The sequence below is a fragment of the Cherax quadricarinatus genome, chromosome 17 (assembly GCF_038502225.1).
Source record: "Cherax quadricarinatus isolate ZL_2023a chromosome 17, ASM3850222v1, whole genome shotgun sequence".
NCBI classification, from domain to species: domain Eukaryota; kingdom Metazoa; phylum Arthropoda; class Malacostraca; order Decapoda; family Parastacidae; genus Cherax; species Cherax quadricarinatus.
Window position 1 is genome coordinate 48815711 of NC_091308.1, and position 14315 is coordinate 48830025.

Sequence of the window (14315 nt, forward strand, 5' to 3'; positions counted from 1 at the left end):
GCTCTTCCTCTTCCTTTTCCTCTTCTTCCTCTTCCTCCTCTTCCTCTTCCTCCTCTTCTTCCTCTTCCTCCTCTTCTTCCTCTTCCTCCTCTTCTTCCTCTTCCTCCTCTTCCTCCTCTTCTTCCTCTTCCTCCTCTTCCTCTTCTTCCTCCTCTTCTTCCTCTTCCTCCTCTTCCTCTTTCTCCTCTTCCCCCTCTTCTTCCTCTTCTTCCTGGGACCATATAAATACTTTGTATATATTTCAAGACAATGATAAATGGCCAAGGCAGGTGTAAATGTCCACCTGTCAGTGTATTTGTGACAATTTGAGTACAATTTCAGTACCTAATACTAGTGTCAGAACAAAGAATGGTTATGAAATGACAAGAACTACAATAAATTGTAATTATCAGAACATAAAAATTATATAAAATATGAAAAATAGAAAAAAGGTATATCGGCAACACTTCTGCAAGTGGCAGGACTTGATGCTGCCATCATTTGAGCATCCAGTGTCAACTTCTCGGCCTCATATCTCTGTAAGTACTGACCCAAATTTTTTTTTTATTCTAAAACACTTAAAATAATGTGCTTTTTTTTTTCTATAAAAAAAACTATTTTTTTTTTTTTCAAAATATTCGGGACGCTGCACAAGTGAACGTATATATATGTTTGGACCGTTTAAGGGTTAATGACCCAGGCAGAAGCGTCTGATACATATGATTTCTGGATGAAGGTCCGATATCCGGAGCAAAATTTCGCACAAAAAATGGTTCTAAAACCGAATTGTCTGATAACTGGGGCATGCGAAAACTGGGGTTCCACTGTATATGTTAGTGTAAACTTATTATGTGACATTTATAAGTGGAAACAAACAGCCTTTCGCTTTCTGGCAATGTCCACATTGCAGCAGTAGCCTGGAACTTAACCTGCCACGTAAGTGGGGCTCTACTGTACACAATAGTATATCTTTTATTTATTTATTTATTTTTTATTTGGACATGATACATAGTTGTAGAAAAAAATACAGTGGTTGAGTGTACATGCCAAAAGCCCCTTGTATGCAGAGCATTGTGGGCAGGCTTAAAATTAACTTAAGATTAACTAAGCAATGTTATATTCAGTGGTAAAAATTACATTAAAGAATTTACAACATGAGGTATATATGAGTATTTCAAATAAGAAGCATTAAAGTTGTACAAATTTGTAGCATAACAATGTATAATACAATCCAATCTAATCGAGTAAGATTAGAGGGAAAATTCCTAGGAATCCACCTCGATAATAGACTCAAATTTCATACACATATACAACAAATTTCTAAGAAAATCTCCAAGACTGTAGGCATACTATCGAAGATACGGTACTATGTTCCACAGTCAGCCCTCCTGGCCCTTTATCACTCTCTTATTTACCCCTATCTCACCTATGGAATTTGTGCATGGGGCTCAACAACAATTAACCATCTCAGACCACTAATTACCCAACAAAAGGCTGCAGTTAGAATGATAAATTCTCACTACAGGCAACACACTCCTCCAATATTCAAAACACTCAACCTACTCACCATACAAAACATCCATACTTATTATTGCACCTTATTATTGCACTTAACTCTGATATTAACCCTCCCCTCAAACATCTCCTTGCCAACCTCAACAGAACACACGACCATAACACAAGGCACAGATCACTCTTTGATGTTCCTCGTGTCCATCTCACGCTATGCAAAAACTCAATGCACATAAAAGGCCCTAAAATCTGGAATTCATTACCTGTAAATATAAAAGAAACACTACCTGTTTATAAATTCAAGTCTCTTCTCAAAGATCACTTACTCACTCAAAACCAAATAAATACTGAATAACTGAACCTTATAAATTGTATATCCTATATGTTACTCACAATTATATCACACAAATGTTAAACCTAGGACCCAATCTAACTTTATTATTTTTTTAAATACACTACCTAACAGAATACTCCATTCGACTGAATGTACAGCAATGCAAGCAACCATATGACCTGTCTTTGTAATACTCATTTGTGCTTTATAGTTATCTGTTTACAATAATGTTTTATCACTGATTTTATCATTGCTTAGTTAATCTTAAGTTAATTTTAAGCCAGCCCGTAATGCTATGCATATAAGTGGCTTTGGCATGCTGCTCTTGCCTGTATTTTTTGTACCTCTGTTTGTATGCTTAAATTACTAAATAAATAAATAAATAAATTGTAGAAACAGGTCATGTGGTCATTAGTTACTGGGCATTCAAGAGAATGGAGTATTCTATTAGGTAATGTAATTTAAAAAACATAGTTTGATAGGGTCACAGGTTATACATTTGTGAGATACAGTTATTCAGTACAGTGGACCCCCGCATAGCGACCTTAATCTGTGCAAGAGGGCTGATTGTTATGCGAAATGTTCGGTATGCGAATGAATTTTCCCCATAAGAAATAATGGAAATCAAATTAATCCGTGCAAGACACCCAAAAGTATGAAAAAAATTTTTTTACCTTATGAAATATACATTTTCCTACACACAAAGAGAAGGATACATGCACAATAGTAGAGTAGTACATGCACAATATATATTGTGCATGTACTACTCTACTAAATGAAGAATAAATGACTCTTACCTTTATTGAAGATGCAGCAATGACTGATGAGACACTGTGTCCTGGGAGTGCCTTTTCCTCCTGAGTACTGTAGGTCCTGTTTGGCATTTTCTTCCAGAACAGGCCTTATCACACTGTGTATGCCACTACGATTCTTAAATCTCTCAAACCAACCTTTGCTGGCTTTAAATTCACCAATATGAGCACTAGTTCCAGGCATTTTTCCCTGTTCACCTGGGTGTTAGTCGACTGGTGTGGGTTGCATCCTGGGAGACAAGATTAAGGACCCCAATGGAAATAAGTTGGACAGTCTTCGATGACACTGACTTTTTTGGGTTATCCTGGGTGGCAAATCCTCTGGGGTTAATTGTTTCTTGGTATTCTCAATAAGCCACACCAACAACGGTGCTACAGCAGCAGCAGCAGCTGACGGTGGTACAGCAGCAACAGACGATGCTACAGCAGCAGCAGACGATGCTACAGCAGCAGCAGACGATGCTACAGCAGCAGCAGACGATGCTACAGCAGCAGCAGACGATGCTACAGCAGCAGCAGACGATGCTACAGCAGCAGCAGACGATGCTACAGCAGCAGCAGACGATGCTACAGCAGCAGCAGACGATGCTACAGCAGCAGCAGACGATGCTACAGCAGCAGCAGACGATGCTACAGCAGCAGCAGCAGCTGACGGTGGTACAACAGCAGCAGCAGCTGACAGTGCAGCAGCAGCTGACAGTGCAGCAGCAGCTGATGGTGGTACAGCAGCAGCTGTACCACCAATAGTAGCGATGGTTGATTGGGGTTTATTATACAACCTGGGCAGCTCGGAGACACGCACTCCACTTTCATACTTATCAATGATCTTTTTCTTCATCTCTATAGTAATTCTCACCCTTATTGCTGTAGGGTTGGCACTAGAAGCTTTCTTGGGGCCCATGGTCACTTATTTTCCAGAAAAAATCACGAAAAACACTGTAATAATACGAAATGTTCCGATTGTATGCTTGGATGTTACCGTGGAGGCTGGCTGGTAAACAATGCCACCGGCAGAACTTGTGAGCGTGGCTCAGGCCGCACATTGGACGCGTCTCGGACGAAGGGCGGTGAGCGGGTTTTTGGGCGGTATGCGAGGCAAAATTTTTGCGAAAAAAGTGGTATGCGGATTGTACGGTATGCGATGCGTGCGGTATGCGGGGGTCCACTGTATTTATTTAGATGTGGTTGAGTAAGTGGTTTTTAAGAAGAGTCTTGAATTGATTAACAGACAGTATTTCTTTTATATTCACAGGTAATGAATTCCAGATTTTTGGGCCGTTTATGTGCATTGAGTTTTTACATAGTGTGAGATGGACACGGGGAACATCAAAGAGTGATTTGTACCTTGTGTTATGGTCATGTGTTCTGTTGAGGTTGGTAAGGAGAAATTTGAGGGGAGGGTTTATCTGAGTTTAGTGTTGTATGTATGTAGTAGGCACAATAATAAGTATGGATGTTTTGTACGGTGAGTAAGTTTAGAGTTTTGAATATTGGAGTGTGCTGCCTGGAGTGGAAATTTGTTATCATTCTGACTGCAGTCTTTTGTTGGGTAATTAATGGTCTGAGATGACATATTGTTGTTGAGCCCCATGCACAAATTCCATAGGTGAGATAGGGGTAAATAAGTGAGTGATAGAGGGCCAGGAGGGCTGACTGTGGAACATAGTACTGTATCTTCAATAGTATGCCTACGGTCTTGGAGATTTTCTTAGAAATTTGTTGTACATGTGTTTGAAATTTGAGTCTATTATCAAGGTGGATTCCTAAGAATTTTCCCTCTGTGAGCTTTGTGATAGGTGATCCGTTTATCATTATGTTAAGAGGAACATCTGTAGTTCTGTTCCCAAACTGAATGTAGTAGGTTTTGTCAGTATTGAGAGCAAGTTTGTTAATCATCATCCATGTAGATATTTTCTGTAATTCAGTGTTTACAGCATTGGCTAGTATGACTGAGCTTGGATGAGAGAAGACATATGTAGTGTCATCTGTGAATAGTGTGGGTTTGAGTAGTTGTGATGCATTTGGTAGGTCGTTTATGTAAATGAGAAAGAGAAGAGGGCCAAGGACACTTTTCTGTGGGATGCCAACTGTAATTGGCTGTGTGGAAGAGTTTTCTCCATTTGTGTACACATATTGGCTTCTGTTGCTAAGGTATGACTTTAGGTAGTTGAAGGAGTGCCCTCATATACCATAGTGTGATTATTTTATGTGCAGCAAATCATGGTCAGCTGTATGAAAAGCTTTACGTAAATCAAAGAAGATCCCCAACGGGACTCTTTTTTTCGAATGCAGTGTATATTTGTTCTAGCATGTGTATAATAGCATCATTCATATTTTTATTAGGCCTGAACTCAAACTGACAGGTTGAGTATGTTGTGGGAGATGAGGTAGAAATAGATTCACTTATGAATTAGTTTTTCAAAGATTTTATAGAGGGTGCAAATTGGATATTGGCCTATAGTTATTCAAGTTTGCTTGGTCTCCTCCTTTATGTATCTGGGTGACCCTTGCTATTTTGAGAACTGTAGGGAAGGTAGAGGATTTGTTGGATTTGTTAGTGTTGCAATGACTGGTGACAGCACTTGTGAAACTTTTTTGTATATAAATGGTGGTAAGGTATTTAAATCTCCTGTCTTGTTTTTTAGTGTGTTGATAATAAGGGAGACTTCAATTGGGTTAGTCAGAGCTAGGAACAGTGTGTTCGGGTAGGTGCCAGTGAGGTAGTCATTGGGTAGGGTATTTGAGCTTGGGATTTTATCGGTAAGGTTTTTTCCTATGGCGGAGAAGAAAACATTGAGTCTGTTTGCTGTTTCAGTTGGTGGGAGTTGGGGTTCATCTGGTTTTGTTAGCTTGATTGCTCTGTTTCCTGTTATCTTTTTTGTTCCTAGAATTTCAGATAGGATTTTCCAGGTCTTTTTTATATCACCTTTTAAGTTGGATAATCTGTTGTCGTAATACAATTTTTTTGCTCTTCTTATCGGGCTGGTTAAGATAGATGAGTAATGTTTTGTTTGTAACTGGGTAACTGTAGAAAATTATTCTGTAGTGTCATTCACTCTAAAAATGGTGTGTTGCATGAGAATGAGCTGTTGCATAGTTATACATAATATATGTGCATCTTTCTTAGAGATGACTTTATTTCCCACTTTATTATAAAAAATTTTAGAAGCTTAGAGTATCTGTGAAAATTTGAGGTAATTTTTCTTGAATTATTTAATGTTTTTTTTCATTGATTTGTATTTTAATATTTGAAAATATTACTTTTTTTACAGCTTGTATTAATGAAGTTTGATGTTAGATGCTAGATAGAATGTATTTTCTATATATAATATTAATTTGGTAAATTCTAATTTTATAAAGTTTTACTATGGTTGTCATTTTGCAGATTGGCAAAGTTCTATTATGCAACTTCAGAACTTGTGCAGAAAGCCATTGAGACTGCGTTGCAAGCAAGAGTGAGCTGGGAGCGAGTTCCCTTGAAGGACAAATTTGACATGTGGCTTAAGGTAAATGATTTTGTTGCTTTACGACCTCTGTGTACCCATCATCTGTCTTTATAATTTTACCGTAAATTTGCTTTATGTTTTTGAAGTATTTTGCTCTTCCCATGTTTGAATGAAGAGAAGACACAGATGTAGAACAAATGTTTGTTGTGACACTGTTTACCTCTGACTAGATTATTATGTTAATTGATTGATTCTTATCAAACTCTGTATAGTGAAATATTGTGACAGTGTTTAGCTCAGTGTTGAGCTTTTTGTAGTTAAGCTTGTGAAATGCAGTGAATTGTAGTAAAACATGCAACACATATCTGTGATTTACCTGTGACTTATTGGGAGTTTGCTCTCAGTTTGACTTTCATGTTGATTATCTGGTCAACCAGGCTTTTGCTATCGGCAGTCTGCTCACCCACAAAGTCATCAATAAGTCAGTAGTCAGTAAGCCATTAAATTAAGTCAGCCCATAATGCCTAGGCATAATAGAGGCTCTCTTTGCACTGCAACTCATTATTGTAAATACATAATCTCAATGTACTATCTGCAAAGAAATAAATAAATTTGAAATTTGTATTTCTGATATCTGGTAACAGGTTGAATAGTTTAGGCCCATGAGTGCTGCACAATGTTCCCTATATGTTCCTACACGAATCTAACAGCAATTGTAATTATTACACAGCAGAGCAAGCAGACACACTACTCAGAGCCAACAATAACATAACTGTCTTTAATTACAATGTCAGATCTTTAAGAAAACATTACAATGACTTGACAGCATTACTAAATTCCCTGCATGCAAGTATGTCTATCATTCCTCTCACTGAAACCTGGCTAAAGCCTGGTACTACAGATATCTATGCCATTCCTGGTTATACAGCCATACACAACTGTAGGCCAGACCAGCAAGGGGAAGGAACAGCTATGTACTACTCGAATCAACTTGAATGTATCAACACTACACACACAAGGGATGAACATGGAGAATATATTATAGCTAAATTTAAATCTAAAGATTGCAGAAACCTCTCACAGTGATAAACACCTACAGAGTACCACAGTCAAACATTTACCAATTTAGTGTTAAATTAGGAAGCATGATATCTGATGCACATGAACAAAGACCACTTGCTACTTGCAGGTGACTTCAATATAAATCTCCTACATGGCCAGGACCCACAAGTAACTGAATTCACAAACACTATGAACAACTGCTTGCTGCTGCCAACAGTAACAAAACCAACAAGAATCTCGGAGACAAGTACAGTGGAACCTCTACTTACAAGTTTAATCTGTTCCATGACCTTGCTCACATCTGGATTTGTTCGTTTGCAGAGTCAATTTTCCTCTTTTAAATTAATTGAAATGGAATTAATTCGTTCCAGTGGAATTCCAGGCACAAGAAAATACTTCAATAATTTCACTAATATCAGCTCTACGGCTCATTTATCTATCATAATTCATGTAATATGACATAATAAACAATATTAATAACATAGAAACATGATATATACACTATGAATAAAATACATGCCATTACATAAGTGGCTAGTAGTGGTGACAGCAGCCATTGTTGTTGGGGTTTATAGGCCCACCACAGTGGCCATTCTTGCTTCTGACTACATGTATAGAGAACCTAGGATAACCCAAAAAAGTCAGACAGAGTGACTTATAGGTGCTACACTCTTAATGCTACACTTAATTGCTACACTCTTAATGCTACACTTAATTGCTACACTCTTAATGCTACACTTAATTGCTACACTCTGCCACTGCTGCTTCATGTTGTCTGCCACTGCTACCTCATGTTGTCTGCCACTGCTACCTCATGATGTCGGCCACTGCTGCTTCATGATGTCTGCCACTGCTGCTTCATGTTGTCTGCCACTTCTACCTCATGATGTCTGCTCCCACTTTTGCTAGCATGTTGAAGAGCTTTCCAATATGTGAAGGTTGAGGGGCAGTGCCAATCGGACAAGTATTGGATGGTGACGTCATTTGTTTACTCTTGAACATCGCCAAAGAATTGAACATTTCTGCGACTTTGAGCTCAATTTCAAGGTACTTTTTGTCGTGAAACCAGTCAAAATCATATCTATTCCTCTAGTATATCTTCCATTCTATGAAATGAGACCAAAAAACGAGAATACAACCATAAAAACCATACGAAAATATACCGCTAAGGGGAGGCTAATGGCTGAGAAGTGAGCTCCGTTATTTATGGTTCGATTTCTTTAATTTTTGTTATACACTAAGAAGTATCTTTCCATTGCACATTGCCCAAGTATCAATAAGATAGTCCAACAAACAACCGAGATTCAATTTCCTAGATAAAGAGCCCCTCACCAGCATCAAGGAACCTCCCTTGAGGAGCGCTTGCATCTGGAAGCAAAAAATCGACAGAGCGACTGCTCGTACCTGGAAAAACTCGCACGTGGATGCACTTGTAAGTAGAGGCTCGGCTGTATCTCCTTATTAAACCACATCAAGACAGACAAACACAAAATCTCCTTTAAAATCAGGCGTAATCACATATAACACCACAAACCACTACCCTACTTTTCTCATAACCAACCTAGGTAAATTGCCCCAAGACACTACTAAAGTTACCTTCATACTACATAATGCTATTAACCCCTTCAGGGTCCAAGGCCCAAATCTGAAGTGGTGCCCCAGTGTCCAAGAATTTAAAAAAAAAAAATGTTATTTTTTCTTATGAAATGGTAAAGAATCTTTTTGTGAAGGTAATAAAACAAAAAGTACGAAATTTGATGGAAAATTGACGAAATTATGCTCTCCCGAATTTTGATGTGTCAGCGATATTTGCGAATCGGCGATTTTGCCGACTTTGACTCCCATTTTAGGCCAATTACATTATTCCAGTCAACCAAATTCTTAGCTATTTCACTAGTATTACTTCTATTCTATCGATTGAGCACAAGAAATTGCCAAGTCAACTGTTTCAACTACAAATTAAAGTGATCGGAAATTGTTAATTTGGCCAATTTAACACAAAATTCAAAATATTCCAATTTCAAAATAGGGTCCAGAATAAACAATGTAGGTATTCCTGGAACTAAACTAACATTTCCTCTGTTCATTAGTTACATTTTGAGGCTTTACAAATAAATTCCATTTTGATTTTTTATTCACATAATGAATTTTTATTCACACCAAAAAATAGAAGCTTTACTGTTATGCAATACTGTAATAATTGTATAAATATCACCATATTTGTGAATACATATTAGACCCACCAACTGGTGTGTATTAGACATGTGAGGTCGTTTGTTTACTCTTGAATATCGGCAAAAATTTAACATTTCCGCTACTTTGAGCTCAGTTTCAAGCCATTTCCAGTGCTAACACCAATCAAAATCATCTCTATTTCTGTAATATGTCTTCCATTCTATCAAATGAGACCAAGAAATCGCAAATACAACTATAAAAAACATACGAAAAAACACTGCAAAGTCGCTGTTTTAATTGAAAAATCATGATTTCAGTTTTTTTTTTCTCTCATTATACACAGTGTGCTGCAGGATCTGTTTTATGTGGTGCACACATACCACATGAATGTATTCTCTCATATCTAGGCCCAAATGTACCACTCAGTTTATCAGAGTGAGCTAAGCTCATGACGTAGATCTACGGTTTGGACCCTGAACGTAAAGCCGTAGATCTATGGGACGGACCCTGAAAGGGTTAATAGCTTTATAACAGCAATGACGAACATAGAGTGGTACAACGAGCTAGAAATCTATACAGATACTGATGAATGTATTAATAATTTTCTAAAAAAGACTCAATACCTCTGTAACATGGATTGCCCTAAAAAAAAAAAATCACAGCTAAGAGACTGAACAGTCCCTGGCTAACACCCAGCATCTTCAAATCCATAAATATAAAGCACCTATATGAAAAACAGTACAGAATGGGGCAAATAACCAGAGACCAAGCTAAACATTACTCGTCAGTTCTAACCAGCTTGATAAGAAGGTCAGAAAAATTGTATTATTGAAGTAAAGTTTATTTCTTTGTAAAGGTTACAATGTGTAATTACAATTTTGATTTGCTAAGTGCAAAGAAAGCCACTATCATGCCAAGGCATTTTGGGCAAACTAATCCTAATATATAGTAACTAATTAAAACTAGATAAGATAATAGTACATGTACATAGTAACTATACTTAAAACTAGACAAGGAATAGTGGTTAGCTGTTTTACAATTTTACTTGAACTTAATACAATCTTATTTAAACTTAGTACAAAATCTACCTTACAAGTAATAGTGGAGGTGTTAATATTTTATGGAATTGCAGAATTAAAAACCAGGAGGTCACATGATAAGACTAATTAGCAGATGTTTGGGCAGATTTGGTTAATATTGAGAAATAAGATGATTTTATGGATTGGCAGAATTAAGAGCCTAGAGGTCACATAATAAAACTAGTTAGCAGATGTTTGGTTGGTTTGGTTAATATTGTGAGATAAGATGGTTTTTTAGCAAAGTCTTAAATTTATAAGCTGTCAGGGGATCCTTGACCTCTTCTGGTAGCGAGTTCCAGATCTTCGGGCCTTTTATGTGCATAGCATTCTTGCATAGTGAGAGAGTGACTCGAGGGATGTTGAAAAGTGCCTCATGCCTTGTATTGTGCCTGTGCATTCTGTTGTAACTGTCAAGGAGTAGTTTTAGGGGAGGATTTACAGTGGAGTTTATTGTTCTGTATATGTAGTAGGCACAGTAATAAGACTGTATGTCTTGTATATTTAGCAAGTTGAATCTTTTGAAAAGTGGTGGGGTGTGCTGTCTAGCACAGGAACTGGTTATCACTGTTGCACCCTTTTGTCCATTTTGAGTAGACAATTTCTACTTGTTATTATCGCAGTTGTGAGGGAAAAGTTGAACAGATAGGAGTAGCGAGCGAGTATATGGTAACTATAGTTTGATTGCCGGCTACTTGTTAAGGTAGGGTCAGTCTAGCTCCCGCTATCCCCTCCCCCCCTTTTTCCCCACCCCGAAAGGTGACATGTGGGGCTCTGGCCAAACAGTAATCACTCGACTCACAGCTCCCAGCACAACTCTTGGAATGACAGATCGGGTCACTTGCCAACCAAAGAGAAGTGTTGAAGGAGACGGACTGAAACCGGTCTTCATGATATACCTACCTGATTAATTGTACAGGACACTACCCCTTATCTTTGCAGCGGTAAAGAACCTGCATTCCTGTCATCTGGGCTGACTATTCAAGGCTATAGACTCTGTAAAGAACTAGTCGTTGGGTTGTTACTCAACACCTGTGACCCCCCCCCTCATCATCAGCTTTTCTACAATTTCTACAAGACGATGTCAACCTCAACCAGACACCCCAGTATAACTGTACATATTAGCGTTGAATCAAATGTCATTTTTCCATTTCATTTTTCATTTTTCTTTCAAGTAGGATACACCTTCATATTTCAATGTTTTATCTTTGCATTAATAAATAATAAAGTGTTTATCTTCGTGAATTATTATTTCTTTTTCTATTCATTAATTTTCCTGAGGAGGAGCCAGCCTTGGTAATACTGTCTGAAGTTGTTACAGGGCTGAGTAAGTCTTCACAAGTGGCGACCTTGCCAGGATTCGCTCGACTGAATCAAGATTCAACTCCATCTCGAATCTGTCATTGAAACTTCAACGCCGCATACTACGGACGGTTACCACCAGCCATGAGTAATCATGCTCTATGGTAGGACTACAGTACAGATATTTAAAAGATTTGGTGATTGTTATAGTCTCAATTTATTGTAAGTCAAGTCAAGGCAGGATATACTAGTTAATTCTGTCACTTTTATTTTTTGAGCTTGAAACGATTTGGAGGAATAGACTCTAGGGACCCGAGATTTTTCAGTGACAAGTTGTTTCATTGAGCTCTTTATTATATCAAGAGAACTGTCGTAGGACACTCTTGATTTGTTGGTGAGAAAATTGGATGGTCAAGGGACCCCATTCTACTTACTGTTTGCTCGGAGCCAGCATAGAACCCTCCGTTTTCATTCACACATACTGTTTAATCGAAGCAGGTATCGAACCCTCCGATTTATTTACAGTTTGAGCGGAGCAGGAATTGAACCCTCTGTTTTCTTTGATATATCCGTTTCATTTTCCCCTGGTAGTTTAAGTTATTCTTGCAAGTATGGAGGAATACCAGTTTTGGATGAACACTGGGAGTAAGTTAGGAATAACGGGGAAAAATTTAGAAGCTTTCATTAGTGCTAAGATCCAGGAAAGAGGAAGAAAGGAGAGAGAGAACCTTGAGAGAGAGAGGAGAAAAAGGAGAGAGATCGAATTGAAAGAGAAAGTCAAGAAAGACAGAAAGAGAAAGAGAGGAGAAAAAGGAGAGAGAGAGAATCGAAAGAGAGGAGAAAAAGGAGAGAGATCGAATTGAAAGAGAAAACCAAGATAGACAGTTAGAAAGAGAGAGAGAAGACAAAAAGGAGCGTGATAGACTTGATCGTGAGGAGAGAGCTAAAGTACGTGAGGAACAAGTTAAATTAAGAGAACTTGATGAAAGAGCAAAGGATAGAGAAGTTGAGGAAAGACCTAGAGAACGTGAGGAAAGAGCTAGAGAACATGAGTTAAGAGAGAGAGAAAAAGATTGCAAGCTCAAAAAATCGCGCCTTGAATTAGAGAATAAAAAGTTAACTTTTACACAACAACAACACTTAGAGGAAGGAGTAATTGAACATCATGCAGCTAGTGCACATATTCCAACACCTAATTTACCTCCCTTCACAGAGGGAGAAGACATAACTTCATACATTATCAGGTTTGAAAATACCGCTACCCTCTGTGAATGGCCTGCTGACACCTGGGCTACCAGGTTAGGTATGTTATTTTCTGGTACAGCTTTGAATATCTGTGCAACTTTGTTGCAGGATATCATATGTAATTATAACCTAGTGAAGAAGGCAATCCTTAAAGCATATCAGAAAACCACAAATTCTTATAGGAAAGATTTCAGGTATGCCACCTTACAGCCTGGCCAAAACTTTCAGCAGTTACAGGTAACACTCTTTCGTTCGTTCGATTTTTGGATAGAGAGCTCAGGAATTGATCACAGTTATGAATCTCTTAGAGACTTCATGGTTGCTGACCAGTTCCTGACAGCTCTTCCTCACCAGATATGAACATTCATTAGAGAACATAACCTGATTAAAACTGATGAAGTTGCTGAGGCCGCTGACTGGTATGCTGAGGCTCACAATTCCTATAAAGACCTAAAGGGATCGAACCCTAAGGGCAAGGATTCACCAGATCTTAAAAAATCAAAGCCTCTAGTGGAAAGTAAACTGACTTCTTTTGTTCCTGTTTGTCATTTATGTGGTGTTAAGGGACATAAATGTCCCGATTGTCCTTTTAAGAAGGTCCAAAAAGTTGGTAGATGTTTTAAAGACTGTAATGACCAAGCACCCTTCTGTTCAGGAACGGTTAACGGACTTAATGTATCTACCATTTTACGAGACACTGGATGCACATGTATAGTCATTTCTGATAAGCTGTTCCCTAACCTTAAAGAAACTCATTCCTCTGCTATACTTTCAGACTACTTGGGCTGTACAGACACTTTTCCTACCATTCGTTGTTACATTAGGTCTAAATGGTTCACAGGTTGGTCTGAAGCCACACTAGCTCCCATCACTTCTTGCTCCATACTAATAGGTAATGTAAGAGGTGCCATTCTTCCTTCTGAGGTTGACCTTTCATCACCAAAGATGGACATCAGTTTTTCAGCTCCTCTTCCTGTAGAGTCAGAAAAGCCCCTCGAAAGTTCAGATGAGGCAATGTCTCGGGATATTCATGTGGGGTTAGAAACCAGTGATACTACTCTCGAAAGCGAGATAGTAGAATCACCAGTTCACTTGTTAGATGAAAGTGAGGATATCACCTCCAATACTATAAATGTCTTGACTAGGGCTCAGACCAAAGCCCAGGCTTCTCCTACTGTCCATCCTTTGATTTTCCCTGCCTTTAAGCCTTTAGATATATCGAAGGACTCCTTTGTCAATTTACAACGTAATTGCCCTTCTCTTCAGATTTGCCATAATGCAGCTAGACAAAATCAAGTTATCCAAAGAAAAAACTTTTCATATGAATTTGAATGTATAAAAGGTATCTTGTATAAATCAGTATTCAAATTAA

General features: G+C 38.2%; 1 protein-coding gene across 1 annotated transcript in view; it reads left to right on the forward strand.

The window, feature by feature from the left end:
* The window catches only part of P5CDh1 (delta-1-Pyrroline-5-carboxylate dehydrogenase 1), a 338244-nt gene that overhangs the window by 62905 nt on the left and 261024 nt on the right, over positions 1–14315 (forward strand). Inside the window, exon 5 of the mRNA XM_070086007.1 lies at positions 6023–6143. Coding sequence (XP_069942108.1) covers positions 6023–6143 — 121 coding nt within the window. The remainder of the gene's footprint in view (positions 1–6022; positions 6144–14315) is intronic.